The sequence below is a fragment of the Geotrypetes seraphini genome, chromosome 11, assembly GCF_902459505.1.
Source record: "Geotrypetes seraphini chromosome 11, aGeoSer1.1, whole genome shotgun sequence".
In the NCBI taxonomy this organism is placed as follows: Eukaryota; Metazoa; Chordata; class Amphibia; order Gymnophiona; family Dermophiidae; genus Geotrypetes; species Geotrypetes seraphini.
Window position 1 is genome coordinate 54,432,940 of NC_047094.1, and position 18,170 is coordinate 54,451,109.

Here is an 18,170-nt window from a genome sequence, read left to right on the forward strand (position 1 = left end):
TCGTCAACACTGGTTCTCCCTGCTTCTTCAACTCAGTGTCAGGGAGCCTCTGCTTCTGCCTGTGTTTCCCTCTCTGCTATCTCAGAGTCGAGGTTCGCTGTTGCATCCCAATCTTCAGTCATTACACCTGACCGCTTGGTTCCTTGCCCCTTGACTTCGGTCCCGGTTTCTCAATCGGTGAGGGAAGTTTTGGAAGCCTCGCGCAAGGTCTCGACCAGGCTTTGTTATTCCCAGAAATGGACCAGATTTTCCTCCTGGTGTTCCTCGCGTCATCTGGATCCGGATTCGGTCCCGGTGTCTTCGGTGCTGGACTATTTGTTACATCTGTCTAATTCCGGCCTGAAGATGACATCTGTTCGAGTACATCTCAGTGCCATTTCTGCCTTTCATCGGCATTTGGACGGACGTTCTCTTTCGCTTCATCCTCTGGTGACGCGTTTCATGAAGGGTCTACTCAATGTTTGCCCCCCTCTGAAGCCTCCTCCCGTCGTTTGGGATTTGAATGTTGTCTTAGCTCAACTGATGAAACCTCCCTTTGAGCCTATCGACCAGTCTCTTCTCAAATTTCTTACTTGGAAGGTGGTTTTTCTGATTGCCCTCACATCTGCTCGACGGATTAGTGAGTTGCAGGCTTTGGTTGCGGACCCGCCTTTTACTGTGTTTCATCATGACAAGGTGGTTCTCCGCACCCATCCTAAATTTTTCCCTAAAGTTGTGTCTGATTTCCACCTCAATCAGTCCATTGTCCTTCCTGTGTTCTTTCCTAAGCCCCACTCCCATCCTGGCGAGACGGCGCTTCACACGCTTGACTGTAAGAGGGCGTTGGCATTTTATCTCCAACGTACCAGGTCTCATCGGAAGGTTCCTCAATTGTTTTTGTCCTTTGATCCTAATCGTTTAGGACATCCTGTTTCCAAGCGCACCTTGTCCAACTGGTTGGCTGCTTGTATTTCTTTTTGCTACGCTCAGGCTGGTCTTACGCCCCCGGGTCGAGTCACGGGGCATAAGGTCCGGGCGATGGCAGCTTCTGTTGCTTTCCTCCGGTCTACTCCTGTGGAGGACATATGTAAAGCTGCCACTTGGTCTTCGGTTCATACTTTCACCTCCCACTACTGTCTGGATGCTTTGTCCAGAAGCGACGGCCGGTTTGGCCAGTCGGTGTTACGTAACCTGTTTTCCTAAATTGCCATCCTCCCACCTGCCCTTTTTTGGTTGGCTTGGAGGTCACCCACATGTGAGAATATGCTGCCTGCTTGTCCTGGGATAAAGCACAGTTACTTACCGTAACAGGTGTTATCCAGGGACAGCAGGCAGATATTCTCACAACCTGCCCGCCTCCCCGGGGATGGCTTCTTTGCTAGTTATGGAACTGAGGACCACGAGGTGGGATGCGCCCTCTAGTGGGCGAGAAGGCATGCACATGCGTGGTGCAGTGTAGCAAACTTGAAACTTCAATCAAGTTTGCTTGAAAAGCTGTCCCCGCGAGGGCTCCGTAGATGACGTCACCCACATGTGAGAATATCTGCCTGCTGTCCCTGGATAACACCTGTTACGGTAAGTAACTGTGCTTTATTAGCGCCCTGGGCCAGGGACATACTTGGACCATAGATTGACCCACCCTGTTTGTACTCATTCTTTTCTCCTTCTATGTTTTTTTGTCTCCTTCTGATCTGTCCATTTTCTTTTCCAGTGTAATAGGTGAAACATTTTAGACAATAGGGTTATTTCCCCATACTTGCGTACTCTGCAGAAGGAAGAGGAGTGTGTGGCGCAGTGGTTGGATCTACAGCCTCAGCACCCTGGGGTTATGAGTTCAAACCCCGCGCTACTCCTTGTGACCCTGGGCAAGTCACTCAGTCCTCCATAGCCCCAGGTACATTAGCTAGATTGTGAGCCCACCGGGACAGAGAGGGAAAATGCTTGAGTACCTGATTGTAAAACCGCTTAGATAACCTTGATAGGCGGTATATAAAATCCTAATAAACTTGAAACTTGATCCACTCTGGATTTTTCACTCTGCCTCTGTAGTACTTCACTGATCGGTTTAGCGCCCTCTACAGTCTTTCCTTCTGCAAGCATGTCTGCAGCTGTGTGTTTTGTTTTTTCATTTTTTTGTTTTATAATTCTTTATTCATTTTCATATGTTACAACAAGTGTATCAAATAAACTCATATAAAACTTAAAGATACACACTTGATTAACTCACATCTTAGCATTAAATTTAACATTTCATTAAAAAATTAGTATTCTATAATGTTAAAATATTATGTAAGAAATCTAAATTTATATCATTCTTATTGAATATAATAATCCCCATCCCTCCCTCCCTCCCAATTCAATAATACATCATCTTTATTGTGAATTCATTCAAATATTGATATACTATGTAATAATCAGAAATAAAATCCCACCCCTTTCCCCTTTGTTTTTTCAGTTCAATAATTTTTTATTGAAAATTTTAGTAAAAACAATACAACACAATAACAGAACAGAGAATATGCAAAAACACAATCCTGCAGGAACTGATGGAATATTTGAGTATGACATGCTACATGAGAATTTGGTCATGTATGATATGCTACCAGATAGAAATAATAGGGAATATAATATTCAAATATGAATATTCGATGCAATGTCATCCCCTTTTTGGGTAATTTCACATTTGGAGCAATTTTGGAGCTCTGCTTGAGAATTCACAGACTTCGGTCTTTAGCTGACAGGCCGATCCCTTTTTGGTTACCTGTTAGCCAGTCTGCATAGTTTTCCTTGGAGCTCAAGACCATCTCTGAAGTAGTCTCACCTTCTGTTAAGCAGGGGTCGTGCGCAGACTGTTTGGCATGCTTAGGGGGCTCAGAGGTGTTCCATAGTGTGCCAGCTGCATTTTTGCGCCTCCGCCTGTCCTAATGCACATCTGGTAGTCCGCTGGGATGGAGGCACAGTCAGACAGTAGGGTCTGACCGTCAGCCCAAAGATCAACTGTGTGAGAGCATTCCCAGCATTGTAGCAGTGAATTCTTCTACAGCTACTGAGAGTGAGCTGTGAGTAGGTGGAGTCCAGTGTATCAGGTCACAGTATAATGAGCTGACAGCTTGTGAGAGATGTCGGGGAAAGTTTAAAAAGTGGGATTTTCTGAATTTCTGCATGTTCCCCTTTGTCCCCCCCCCCCCTTCTGAAAAAACTTAAAATCGCCATTTTTGGACTTTGAAAAGTGTGAAAAATATTTTGTTTGCACAAATTTGGTGCTGGCGGCCATCTTGGATTTTTAGCGATCTTTTTTCTTCTCCCTGCTTCTTCAAAACTGCTTTTTGCCTGGAAAATGGCTGAGATGGAGTCTTTGGGATCTCCTTTTGTGAATTCATGCCAGTATTACGCAAATTTAGCGTTTTTAGAGCATCCTTGTGCCATGTGCTGCGTGGCACAGCTGGGGGGGCTTGTGTGCTGTATCTGCGGATCCTTTGTGGGATCCAGATCCTGGTGGTGATCCTACTGTCCTGCACATAATTAAATTTGCAGCTCTTGTCTTATCTCCCTACTGAATCTTTGCAGGAATTGAACCTAGTGACTCGGCCAGATCCGTCCACATCTTCTCCCTGGCTTTGTAGTGGGCTCTCGCATTCTGCGACCTTTCCCTAACATCTGGATACGAGTTTTATGGTCTCTGTGCAGTTTGACTCTCCGGAAGGTACTTTGAAGAGTGCTAGAGCTAAATCCCGCTTGTATTCATTGACGCAGGAGTGTCAGCAGCTTTTGGGACAGCCCAAAGTGGATTCCTTGGTAGCACAGACTAAGGGGCACCTCTTTTCCCAGTGACGGGAGAGCTGTGTTGAAAGATATGCAGGACCGCCATATGGATGTGGTCCTCAGGAAACTTTTTGAAACAGCTAATTTGGACATCAAAGCTGCTGTGGCGATGTCTTTCGTCACACGCGCTTGTCTTTGCTGAGCATGCAAGAGACTGAAGTGATGGAGCCACCTCCTCAACTTCTGATGGCTGGAACAGATTATATAGTAAACACCTTTTATGGTCTTTTGAAAGTGCTGGCAAAAGTGTCTGTGTACTCCATTTTAGCCCACCGAGTGGGCTGGTGATTCCACTTCCAAGACGAATTTAGCGAGGCTGTCTTTTAAGGAGCAGTTATTATTTGGCAAAGGCCTGGATGTCCTCATGGGTTTGGTATTGGACCCCCACATATCTTGAAATTGATTAAAATTTCCTTTCTGAATTGATATTCTTTCCATCTTATAAATATGATATTCCTTGTCATCAACAGCAGATGAATCCAGAGACTAGTGGGATTACGTCCATCAACCAGCAGGTGGAGATAGAGAGATCTGAGTTGTCCTCAGCCTTCTTGGAGGCACAGCTTCCTGGCCAACCAGTATTCTCTATCTCCAGTAGGCTGATAGATGTGTTTCTCTCAGCTCCTGGCTTCTGCTTGTGGATTTTGGTCCAGACCTGGATATTTCAAGATGAGGTGTGTCTGGCTGAGCAGTGCCAGCTTTAGGGGTTTCACCTGGGCCCCCCCCAGGTCCCTGCCTCACCCTCTTCTGGGATACATCTGTTCACCGCAGGTTCCTTTCCCTATTTGCCGTTGTGACTTAGTTACTTCTTTGCCACGTAAAAAAACCCAAAAAACCACAAAGTCGCTTGTAAGGAGTACCGGCTTTCCACAGCGGTTTTCATCCTCAAGAGCTTGAGCTCCCTTGCTTCTGCCAGCATGTGTTACTGCTCCTTCGGTTGCCCTTCGTTGTTGATGTCGGGTGAGTGTTTCTTTCCTTTTGCGGAGTCCGGTTTTCAATGTGGTAGCGTTTTGGGCTCCTGCAGGTGCTGGCAAGGGGCTTGGTTGAGCGGTCTGGCCCATCTCCGCCATAATTCGGGTGCTAAGATTGGCTGTCTTCGCTCCTCTATAGATAGATCCGGCGGGAGAGGTATGTGGACTTTTCCCACCAGGTGAGCTGCGGCCGCTTTTTCCCTCAAGCGTTGGCAGCCATTTTGGTTTCCTTGCAACAACCACATGGAGCACGTTTGGTCTGCTGTTCACTGAGGTGTTAAGGCTGCTTTCCGGTACAGTGTTCCTGCAGGGTTGCTGTGGCAGTTCGCCTTTCTCGGCATACTCGATGTGCAGTAGTCGGGATGCAGGATGGGTGCTCTAGGGAGTAGACTGTATTCAAGTCTTCTCTGCCGGTAGTTAGTCTTCGGTGTGCTGCAGCGGCGGTTGTGTCTATGTGCCCTGAACATGCCGCATAGTTTTTCCTGTCATATAGCTGTTTTTCTTCCTCGGTGGGGAGTTGCTTCCGCTGTTTATACCCTCCCTGTATTTTATACCGGGATGTAAGTTTGATTTTGACTTTTATTATTCTTCACTGTTTTGAAAGCGAGGGTGATATATTTCCTTTCTTCTGTGGAGGTCAGGTGCCGTTTCCAAGTCTCTGTGTGTGGGTTCACCGGTGACTAGGGTTATTTCTTTGTGGGCATGGCCTCCTGCATGTTCTGCCCTTTTGCTGCTCCGCTCCCCTCCTTTTTGGTGGTGGGCTGTGTGAGCCTGTGGCTGATTTTTTATGGTAATGTGGGTATCATAGTATTGGCAGGGACCTGCTATAATGCCGGTCTAATGGGAAGACTTTTGCCTGATCTGGCCTTGGTTGCCCCGCTTTCTTTTGGTTTTGGCGGTTGAAGTTGGGACTGATGGCAGTCAGTTGACGAGTTGTCCTGGCGTGGGGTGCATTAGTAAGGGCGCCATTTGGTGTAGGTTGCGGGACCGGTGCTGTGTCTTTCCGCTAAATGCGTTGCGGTGCTCGGTTTGCCTTTTTCTATTAACATGGTCAATGGGCCGGTTTCCACCGGTGGTTGCTATATTTCAGGGCTTTCTCCCTAGCGCATCTCTGGCTGCTTCTGGGGGACATGACTATTTTACTGTCCTTGCTGTTGTTGGCAGGGCTGCCTTGTTCAGGTCCGGGGTCTGTAGCTTCCACTTACTGGTACAATACTTGTCGCTTGACGCGGGCGAGGCTGTTTGTGCCTATATGGGTTGGGCCTTCTCTTTGGTATTTGTTGCTTGTGGCACTGTTAGGAGGGTCCTATGTTTTTCCTCTTTTCTTTCAGTCGCGTAGTCCTTGGGGACTTTGGTGGAAGCCTTTGTCCACATTTCTTAGGGGCACGCTGAGGTCCTGTTTCTGCAGTTGCACCCGCTTAGATTCTGTTTTACGTTGTGTGAGCTCTCTGCCGTATACTCTCCCCTTTAGTCGTCTTCACATGATTCACGGTGTGTCTCATTTGCCTATGGGCTTCTTCTTTATGTTTCCAGGCTATTTTCCTTTGGGTCTTGGGGTGGTGCACGAGATGTCCTTGTGTGCTGGTTTCATGTTCTCTATTTTCAGCTTTTCACCCTTTCTCTGGAGACTCCTATATGGACTTTTGGGTTCTCGAGACTTTTCAGGCTAGCCTATCAGCTTAGCACAGCTATATCACGGCCTCAGCTGTAGACATGCCAGTATACCGAAGTTGCCTAACTGAATGGGCGGTTAATCTGGCTGCCTGGCACAGGCGGGGTGCCTCCGTGACGAGCCCAGAATCTGTCTCCATGGGAGAAGGGGACATTGAAGGTACCTGTTTCTGTGTACCCACGTACGACTCTATGCCTCGATTGCATGTTGCCCCAACATTTTCAACTTCCTTTGCCGGGCGCCACTAGGCTTTGGGGTGTTCTGTCTCCCTCCTCTTCCTTGCATTAAAAATAAAAAATTTCCCTCCTGTCCTTTGGCAGTTTTCTAGAGATCATGGTTCCCCTATAGAGGACGCTGAGATTGTTTCTCTTCTCTCACATGTCACAGGCCTCTGTCTTTCTTTGATTCTGGCTAGTGGCATGTGTCCTTCATTTTTTTCACCTCTTGGGGTTTGGTTTAGGTTTTGTTATTATCTCGGTATCTCCTTTCTCTTCTTCCCTTGGGGTATGGTGCTTTGGTTTTGCCTAGCCTTCCCTTTTTCCTGCGTTTGCAGTTGTTTCTTTCTGGCTGACTTATTTCTCTGTTTGTGTGCCTGGGGCTCAAACGGCTGCAGTTTATGGCTGATTTGTCTCCTAGCCAGTTCTTCAGCAACCATTTGTGTTCATCTACCCTGGTACACATGTGGTGCAATGGGGACTTAGTGGTGAGCAGTGCACTTTTTGGCCCGCTGTCTGGAAACCACTTTTTCGTTCCTCCTTTTCTTATGGGTAGAGTCTCCTGTGCCACACTAGATATGGTGCCTCCTTTCTCCCTATTCTTATGTGCAGGAGTTTCTCTTGCGGATGAGTCTCCTGTGCCACTCTTTTGGGGTAAGGAGGGATTCTCTTTTTGTCTCCTGTATTCCGTTTTAAGGATTCCTGCTGTGCCGGTTGGCACTGGGATACCTGTTATGAGGGGGGCATGTAAGATCTGGTTTGTCCTGTCATGTGGCTGGCTTGCACGCCCTATACACGGTTGGTCGGGTAGGCGGTCGCTCTGGATGTGGCTCCATTCAGTGGCTGTGGCTATTTGTTTCGATCTATCTTGGGGATCTTCTTACTGTCGTACCTTACTGGTCTGGTTTGCCATTATACTCTGTTTTTCAACTTTATTCCTCACATTAAATATGGGTTCATGCGTTTTGCTCGCATTTTCTTCATTATTGATTGAGGCATGACCTTGGTGACCTGCCCTGAGGTGGACATCATACTCCTCTGAGTTTTGTTTGGCTCTTTGGTGTGGGCACTCTCAGGTGGTCTGGTGTATTGCTTGGGTCCATCTACTGTCTCTGTCTCTGTCAAAGGGCAGTCGTCACCATCACTGTTGCTTTGGGCTGATCTGTGGGGCTGATGCAATCAACATGGGCATGGCCTACTTGGGTGCTGTCGGCCACTGCAGGAGACAAGGTTGCTCTTGTTCATACTGCGGTTGGCCTCCATTTATTCTTTCCACGCCTTCCTGGTGGACTCGTCTTTCTTTCTTCATTTTATGGATTTCTGGTCCATGAGGCTAGCTGGGTCTAGCTAAATCTCCATTTTCTCTGGGGTTTGTCGGTTGCCCTTGGTATCTGTTTGCCTGTTTCTATTACCTTGTTTTCTGTAGCCCATTCTGTGGGGAGGGCGGTTCTTCAGGACTTTCTCTTTGCCTCTAGTCTGTCTCACTTGTTGGCTGCCTCTGAGTGCAGTTTCTCTGTCTGCATGTGGTCCCTTCCTTGCTGGGCTGGTTTTTTTTTTTTTTTTTTAGCATAGCCCAGGTAGGTGGACTTTTTTCTATCCTCTCATGCCACGTATGATCTAGTTAGTCTGTATGACTCTCCTTGGAACTGTTTGTTTCTCTCCAGTGGTTTCGCCTATTCACGTTTCCGTTGATGTGGTTCCCCCTCTGGCTTTCTTTGTGATTTCTAGAGTCTGACTTGGCGCCTTTCGGTGGGCCTCAGCTGCTAGAGGAGGGAGCCTGGCTTCATCCATGCCTCTTCTGTAGCTTTCTATGTGTGGGTGTGTGAGTCCTTTCCTCTTTTTGGTGAGGACTTCTTCTGTCATGGTTCCGCAGTTTGACTCTTTTTGGAGGGCTCTTGGTTTGATACCTTGCGATGGCTCTGCTTTGGGTTGTGATCCTTCTCTCTTTGTGTTTCCAAACTCCATGCCCTACACCCTTGCAAGGGGACGGGGGTCTGTTATAGTGTGCTTTTTCATGAATGTCATGGCTTTCTGGTGGGCTCGGGGCCTTGCGGGCATAGCGGATTTATTCATCCGTAGTTGTTTGGGAGTCCTTAAGTGTCACCTCAGTTTGGTACTCTAAACTCCTTCTGTTCATCGTGGGTCTCTGCAGTTGTGGTTTCCTCAGCATTGTGCTATTAGCTCCTGTTTGCGCCTGCTCACATGTTTTCTGAGCTTAACCCTTGACTGCTTGTGGGGTTTCTTCACTCTTTCTTTTCCTTGACCTTCTGCTTCAGATTAGGCATTGGAGGGGCGATTTTCTCCATTTCTTGGTGTGCTGTGTATATACCCAGTGGTGGTCTGGGTGTGGTGCTTCTTTTGCCATAACTGTCGGTATGTTGGCAGTGTTGCGGTGATGTTTGTTTCCCTCCCTACATTAGGACTGCTTTGCTACATCCCACTAGTCTCTGGATTCATCTGCTGTTGATGACAAGGAAGGAAAAATTATGTTCTTACCTGTTAAATTTTTTTTCCTTTAGTCACAGCAGATGAATCCAGAGCCCTGCCCTGTTTCGGTATTCGTGGCTCTGCATGTGGTTTGGCCATGTTTTTTGTGCTGGAGTTGCCTTTTTGGTTCTTTGAGTATTGTTTTTTTGTGTTTCATATGTATGGGAAAGGAGTTTCTTCTGTATGAGTTCCGTTTTTGGATGCTCTGAGATGACCTATACTGGTTGGCCAGGAGGCTCTGCATCCAAGAAGGCTGAGGACAACTCATTTCTCTCTATCTCCACCTGCTGGTTGATGGACGTAATCCCACTAGTCTCTGGATTCATCTGCTGTGACTAAAGGAAAGAAAATTAACAGGTAAGAACATAATTTTTCCTTTGTAAGGGGGAGAGGGTGGGGGAATTCTGATTTTTAGTAATGGTTAGATTAATAGAGAAGAGTATTTTATATGATATATTGTGATTGGATAGGATATGGTAGGCGTGGGAGGGAGGGGGTTAAATTTGATTACTTTATTTGCATTTTGATAGAAAATCAAGTGATGTTTTCAAGTTCAAATGTTACTTTGTGCTACACTTGTTGTAAGTTGAAAAATGAATAAAAATAGATACACACTTAACCATGGCTGACCACACAAACTTACTGGTGAAGAAATGCTTTTACACGCTGTGTAAACTAAGAACTATTAAAAAATACTTTGACACAACATCCTTTAGATTACTGCTGCAGTCGCTGATCCTGTCTATCCTGGACTACTGCAACATCGTTCACCTGGGTATCCCAAAATAAAAAAAAACAGTACAAAAATTAAGAATAGTGCAAAACACTGCAGTTCGCTTGATTTTCAGACTGAGAAAAAAAGACCATATTAGCCCCTTCTACAAAAAATTGCACTGGTTGCTAATGGAGGCACGAATACTGTTCAAGTTTGCATGTATCTGTTTCAAACAGGTCTGGGGACTAGCACCTTCCTACCTGCTACCACACTTCACGCTGTACAACCACACATGAACAACCAGAAACCGAAACATCTTTACATACCCAAAGATCTCAGGCGCAAATACAAATCCTTTCTGGACAGAACCTTCATGTTCCAAGCAAGCAGACAGCAATCCTGGCTGGGGAAACTACATAAATAGAGTCAGGCAGTCCTATGGCTCATTTCGAAAATCAATTAAAACCGTTCTATTTGACAAATTCATCACCTAAACAGATGTCCTTCATTCACTTTGATATTTCCCTTTGCAAACCTGATGTAATTTCTCATGTATCTCCTATTTCTTATGTAACATTTCTCTTCTTGCATTCTGTAATTCGCTGATTGTCCAGCCTTCTTTCAATGTGAACCGCCTAGAAGTCATTTGACTATGGCGGTATAGAAAAATAAAGTTATTATTATTATAATGAATACACAGCACACAAAATTGCCTCATTTCACTAAGTAATTGTACATTCTCCATTTAAATGTTTGAGATTGTAAATGCTGTGAAAAGCAATGTGGCAGCACAGAACCCCCTTTCTAACTCCTTTCTCTACCCTTCCTTAGATATCTCTGGCAAAAGCTTGTGGAAATGGGAAACAGCTTGGACTGGATCCCAAAGCTTCCAGTGAGCTGACATGTCAGGTTTTTCAGTCCTCTTATCCAGTCAACAAGCAAAGCATCTTCACTGTACAAAGGGGAATGAACGATACAACAAGGTAAAGTTGAATCAAGGGTTAAAGGAGGGTTTTTCTTATTGATGTATAAAGCTAAATCTTTTTATGATAAATCACATAATATAGGCTTTCCAGTGAAATAGGTGAAACATTCTAGACCGGAGTGGGCAACGAGGGCCACAATCCAATTTGATTTTCAGGATTTCCCCAATGAAAATGCATGAGAGATCTATTTGCATGCACTGCCTTCCATTGTATGCAAATGGATCTCATGCATATTCATTGGGGAAATCCTGAAAATCCGCCTGGATTGTGGTCCTCATTGCCCACCCCTTTTCTAGACAGATGGGTAATATCCCCATAGCCGCGTGCATCTGCAGAAGGAATCTACTCTCTCTTTTTCCTTTTCCCTCTGCTGTACTTCACTGGGATCATTAGCTCCACCTGAAGTTCTTTCCTTCTGCACACACGTCTGCAAGAATGTTGGTTCTGTTCTTCCCATTTTATTTGGTGTATTTTTCATCCCTTTTTCGGGGATTCTGATGCTTAGAGCGTTTCTTCAGTTCTGCCTGTTTTGAGAACACACAGACTTCGGTCTGTAGCTGACAGGCCGATCCCAGTGGGTACCTGTTAGCCAGCCTGCATAGCTTTCTTTAGAGCTCATGGCTGTCCCTGAAGTGGTCTCACCTACCGTTCAGCAGGGGTCAAGCGCAGGCTGTTGGACGCCCTTAGAAGACTAGGCAGTGTCTTGCAGGGTGCCAACTGCATCTTCTCGCCTCTGCCCATCTCGGTGCGCTTCTGTTGCTCCATAGGAGTGGAGATGCAGTCAGATTTTCCAGAGGCATTCCCAGCATGAGACAGTGATTCTCTCATCTGGCTGCTGTTAGAGGGCTGAGGCAGGCTGTAGCACAGATCTTCAGACAGGTCACAGTGAGTACAGGCTGTTAACAACCTGTGAGGTGAATCAAGGGAGGTTGGAAAAGTGGGGTTTTCAGTGTATCTGCGTGTTCCCTCACCTGAAAAATCCTAAAATTGCCATTTGTTGTGTTTGGGCAGTGTAAAAAAATAACACAATTTTGCTGTGAATTTTTTGATGGTGGCCATCTTGGATTTTTAGTGATCTTTTATTCTTTTTTTTTTTTTTTTATAATTTTTTATTCATTTTCATATTTTACATGAAGTGTACAAAATATTGAGTTACAACTAATGAATACACAATATCACTTTTATATCTATTACATAATATTCTGAACAAATTTTTTTATCCCCTCTCCCACCCCCCACCCTTCAAGTACTTTCCAATCACCTTATACATATTGTATACCATATTATAACATGTTATGTAAAATTATTTTCACTACCCCCCCTCCATGTGTGCCATAAAGAAGACAAGAAAAAGAAGAAAAGAAGAAGATAAATCCTACTATTCATTCAGTACAATACTTTGTCAATGGCCCCCATATTTTTATAAATTTAGGATATGTCCCTCTTTGTATTGCTATTACTCTTTCCATTTTGAATATATGACAAATTGTATTCCACAAAAATGTATAATTAAGGTTACTATGATTCTTCCAGTTATTGGTTATATGCTGAATGGCAACCCCTGTCATGACTAGTAAAAGCTTGTTATTTTCTGGTGAAATTTGACTTTTTTTTCTCATCATCATTCCAAATAACACTGTATCATATGATATTGCTACATGATTTTCCATCAATTTATTAATTTGTGGCCAAATTGCATTCCAAAAACTTTTAATGTAGGGACAATGATACAGTAAATGATCCAACGTCCCAGGTTCCAGATTACAGTGCCAGCATTTATTGGACTTAGAACTATCTAATTTTTGCAAACGTGTAGGGGTCCAAAAAGCTCTATGTAATAAAAAGAACCAAGTTTGTCTCATAGATGCTGACACTGTACATCTCATTCTCCAAGACCAATTTAGTGGCCATTGAGATGCAGTAATTTGATGCTTAATCTCAATGCTCCAAATGTCTCTTAGACCATTTTTTGGTTTTTTATTCAAATATCCAGATATTAATTTATACCACAATGCGGCTTGATGCCCTAGGAAGTCTGCTTGGAAACATAAGAACTCTAAACTATATTGATTATTCAATGTTTTCCATTCAGGGAACCCAACCTGAATGGCCTGCTTCAATTGCAACCATTTAAAACTTTGTTTTTTACTAAGACCAAATCTATGTTGCAATTGTGAAAATTCCAGCTGTTTACCTTCCGAAATAACATCATTCAGAGATCTAATGCCTGCAATAATCCAGTCCTTCCAAAGGATTTGAGCTCCGCCAATTTTAATCTTGGAGTTTATCCATAAAGACTGATTAGTTGACTTGTTTATTGGGACAGGTGTTAATTTACTAATAAACCTCAACGTTTTCCAAATATCCATTAATATCTTATTTTCTCTGTATCTTCTAGGCATGTTGATACTTGGAAGATGAACTAAATTTAGGGGAAACATAAGGCGCCATTCCAAATATAACCAATCCGGTGCATTATCTATCAGTTCTGGGAGGATCCAATACATACCCTGACATAAAATATAGGCGTGATGGTACCTATAAAAATTTGGAAAATTTACCCCTCCCTCCTTAATTGATTTTTGCAAAGATACCAAAGCTATTCTATGCGTTTTACCAAGCCAAAGAAATTTCGTTAAAATGCTATTAAGCTTTTTATAAAAGGAACCCTGAAAATAAATAGGTATCATACTCATTTGGTAGCAAACTACAGGCAAGATCATCATTTTAATAGTTTGAACTCTCCCCCACCAAGAAAGATGTAACGGATTCCATTGCTCACATAACTCTGTAACTCTTTTCAATACAAATTTTTCATTTTCTTTTACTGTATCTTCAATTGTATTTTTAACTTGAATGCCAAGATATTTAAATCCTTCTTCTTTCCATATGAACGGAAAAGCGTCAAATAATCCTTTTACACAATGAACATTTAAAGGTATAAGTTCAGACTTACTCCAATTAATTTTATAACCTGAAAATTTGCCAAACATATCAATTAATTCCAATAGACAAGATAAGGTAAACTCTGGATTCCTCAAATAAAGTAAAATATCATCTGCATAAGCCAAAATTTTATATTCCATATCAGAATATGGAATACCCTGTATCCCCCTTGCTTGCTGTATTGCTAACAGCTAACAAGGGTTCTAATACAACATCAAATAACAAAGGAGATAAAGGACAACCTTGTCTAACTCCCCTCTGCAATTGAAAACCATCAGATAGCATATTATTAATATTTAATCTTGCGATCGGGAAGCTATACAATGTTTTTACCATTTGTATAAATCCAGAACCTATACCAAACCATTCTAAAGCCTGATACATAAAATTCCATTCTACCCTATCAAACGCTTTTTCTGCATCCAAGGAAACTGTAAAAGCCGGTTCATCCATTTTTTTTGATAAATTTAACATATGAAACAATAATCTAGAGTTATTAGAGGAATGTCTTTTAGCAACGAAACCCGTCTGATGCGTGTCTATAATATGTGGGAGAGCTTTGGCTAATCTCAAAGCCAAAATTTTCGCCAAAAGTTTATTATCCACATTTATTAAAGATATAGGCCTGTAGTTTGAAACCAAAGTAGGATCTTTATTTGGCTTAGGCAAAACAATTACTATTGATTCAGCCATAGTACCTTTAATATCACCTTTTATAAGTTGTGTCTGATATAAATTTAGTAAATATGGGGAAAGGACATTTTGAAATGTTTTATAAAATTCTACTGTATAACCATCACCACCTGGAGCGGATCCAACTCTAAGAGATCTCAACGCTGTTTCTAATTCTTTTAATGATATAGGTTCATCTAAACTCCGTTTTATATGATCAGGAACCTTAGGTCCAATAATTAAATCTAAAAAATTTTTACCATCTTTTTGCCTCTCCAAATAAGGCTCGGAAGAATACAGGTCCTTATAAAATTTTAGAAATTGCTTTAAAATTATATCCGTTTGATTGGTTATTATACCATTATCATCTTTTATCCCATTAATGTTAGTTCTTCTTTTTTTTTGCTTTAAGATAATTTGCCAATAATCTTCCCGCCTTATTAGAATTTCCATAATACATTGTCTGTTTGGAAAACAAGTCTCTTCTTATCATTTTTGAAGCTAATTTGTTATATTTTTAAAGTACCTTCTTACTTCTCATTTATAATCTTAATGTATATTTTCTTCAAACCGCTTAGAACCTAACGGATGTAGCGGTATATAAGAAATAAATTACATTACATTACATGACATATTTACCTTTTGCTTTCAAAAGAGCTTGTAATACATCATGTTCCCATTTGCTTACCAATTTAGTTTCTAGTATTTTAATTTCTTTTTCTAACTCTATATACTGTTTTTTAATCTGTTTCCTAACAAAAGCCGAATATGATATAATATGACCTCTCATAGTTGCTTTAAAAGCGTCCCATACATTTTCAATAGATGTATCTTCCACTAAATTAATTTGAAAGAAATCACTAATTTGTGTTTTAAAATTTTCCAAAAATTTTTCATCCACAAGCAATGCATTATCAAATCTCCAAAGAGGTCTTGTATTTTCTAATTGATCTAATTGTAAATCTATCCATACTCCCGCATGATCCGAAATGATAATGGGATCAATGGAAGCCTTAATCACTTGCTGCACCTTATGTGATGAAATAAAAATATAATCTATTCTTGAAAATGATTTATGAACCTGTGAACAAAATGAAAATTCCTGATCATTAAAATGAAGAATACGCCATATATCCTTCAAATCACATGATTGAACCAAATTATCTAAACCTAAAGATTTTATACTTTTACCTGGTTTTTTATCCATTAATGGATCCATTACAGCATTAAAATCTCCAGCCACCACTAAATTAGAAGCAGCCAGTGGTAACAACATACTCTGCAATTTTTTAAAGAATTCTGATTGATTCGAATTAGGGGCATATATATTGAACAACGTCAGGGCATTATTTCCCATACTTATATCAACATGTAGCCATCTTCCATGTGGGTCCGAATTTACTATCTTAAAATTGGCCATACATTTTTTATTTATAAGAACTGCTACTCCTGCTTTTTTACCCTCTGCTGGAGCAAATAAACATTCTTTCACCCACCCACCCGTTAGTTTCTGTGATTCCTTTATATTAAGATGGGTCTCCTGCAGACAATAAACATCCGCATTTTGCTTCTTTAAAAATGATAATACCTTTTTCCTTTTGATTACATGATTCAGGTCATTGACATTAATAGAAAATATCTTAAAAGACATAATATATTTTATACTCCTTTTTTTTTTTTTTCTGTTTTATAAATCTTTATTCATTTTCTTATGTTACAACAAGTGTTCCAAATAAACTCATTAGAAACTTGAATATACACACTTGATTTACTCATATATTAACATCAAATTTAACATTTATTTAGAAAATTAATATTATATAAAGTTATAATATTATGCAAGAAATCTAAATTTATATAATTCTTATTGAATATAATAATCCCTCACCCCTCCCTCCCTCCCAATCAATAATACATAAAATCAACTTTATTGTAAATTCATTCAAATATTGATATAGTATGTAATAATCAGAAATAAAATCCCACCCCATTCCCCTCTATTCAATTATCTTATCATGGGAAAAGTTAATCATTCATTATAGAAATCTGTTAACGGTCCCCAGACTTTTTGAAATTTATTCACATAGCCTTTTTGTGTTGCAATGGTGAGTTCCATTTTGTATATATGGCATACAGAATTCCACCAGAAATTGTAGTTTAACATGTCATGTTTTTTCCAATTATATGTTATTTGCTGTATTGCTATTCCAGTTAAAATAAACAGTAATTTGTTGTTGCTTGCCGAAATTTGACTTCTTGCTCTCATAGTTGTGCCAAATAAAATAGTATCATATGTCAAGGCTACCGGATTTTCTAGCATCCTATTGATTTGAGGCCAAATTGACTTCCAGAATGTTAAGATGATTGGACAATAAAATAAAAGGTGGTCTAATGTTCCGACTTCAACGTAACAGTGCCAGCATCTATTAGACCTAGAACTATCTATCTTTTGTAAACGAACAGGGGTCCAAAAAGCTCTATGCAATAGAAAAAACCAAGTTTGTCTCATGGATGCTGACACCGTACATTTTAACCTCCAAGACCAAAGTCGTGGCCATTGAGATGCAGTAATTTGGTGCTTTATCTCAATGCTCCAAATGTCTCTAAGACCATTTTTTGGTTTTTTATTTACAAATCCAGATATTAATTTATACCATTGTGCGGCTTTATGATCTGTTGAATCCATCTGGAAACATAAGAATTCCAAACTATGATAATTAATAAGATTTTTCCATTCAGGGAACCCTGCCTGAATGGATTGCTTCAATTGCAACCATCTAAAATATTGTGACTTATTAAGATCAAATTTATGTTGCAATTGTGAAAACTCCAGCAACTTACCATTTTGTATTACATCATCCAAAATACGAATACCTGCTATCATCCAATGTTTCCAGATGATTTTAAAACCGCCAACCTTGATCTTGGGGTTTAACCAAATCGTTTGTGTTGTTGATTTACTTATTGGAATAGGAGTTAGATTACTTATATATCTTAGAGTTTTCCAAGTATCCATAAATATTTTATGCTCTTTATATAACCTTGCAATGAAAATCTCAGCACTTGATTAACTTAAATGGAGACTATTGCATAATTCAGTCCGTTAAATGCAAGAAATTATCTTACAAATGTGCCTCACTCCATTTTAAACTCCTTTATTCACAAATTTTTGTATTTCATGGATCCTCAGAGGGCCACCACGCACTCAAATGTATTTCATAGTGCGGGCTTTATGCACCCTTTCGTCACTGGACCTGATTTTTTAGTTAAGTGTAACATTTTAGTGTTATGACTAAAGTATAGGTATTCTAGAAATGACGCAGTGGTTGGTGAAAGTTGTTACTGAACGGGAGAGGGAGCCTTGATAAAGCCCTGTGAGATAGACGGGCGAAACATGTTGGACATTTATGTTTCTACCCTCCCGACTAGCGTCAACTAAAAGCTAAGTATTTCTAGAATACCTATACTTTAGTCATAACACTAAAATGTTACACTTAACTAAAAAATCAGGTCCAGTGACGAAAGGGTGCATAAAGCCCGCACTATGAAATACATTTGAGTGTGTGGTGGCCCTCTGAGGATCCATGAAATACAAAAATTTGTGAATAAAGGAGTTTAAAATGGAGTGAGGCACATTTGTAAGATAATTTCTTGCATTTAACGGACTGCTTTATATAACCTTGGCATTCTGATACTAACTACATG

At 41.2% G+C, this 18,170-nt stretch overlaps 1 protein-coding gene across 3 annotated transcripts in view; it reads left to right on the forward strand.

The window, feature by feature from the left end:
- CCNF (cyclin F) overlaps positions 1-18,170 on the forward strand; it is a 218,704-nt gene that overhangs the window by 90,173 nt on the left and 110,361 nt on the right. For all 3 annotated transcript variants that reach the window (XM_033914689.1, XM_033914691.1, XM_033914692.1), the window contains exon 9: positions 10,693-10,844. In XM_033914689.1, coding sequence (XP_033770580.1) covers positions 10,693-10,844 — 152 coding nt within the window. The remainder of the gene's footprint in view (positions 1-10,692; positions 10,845-18,170) is intronic.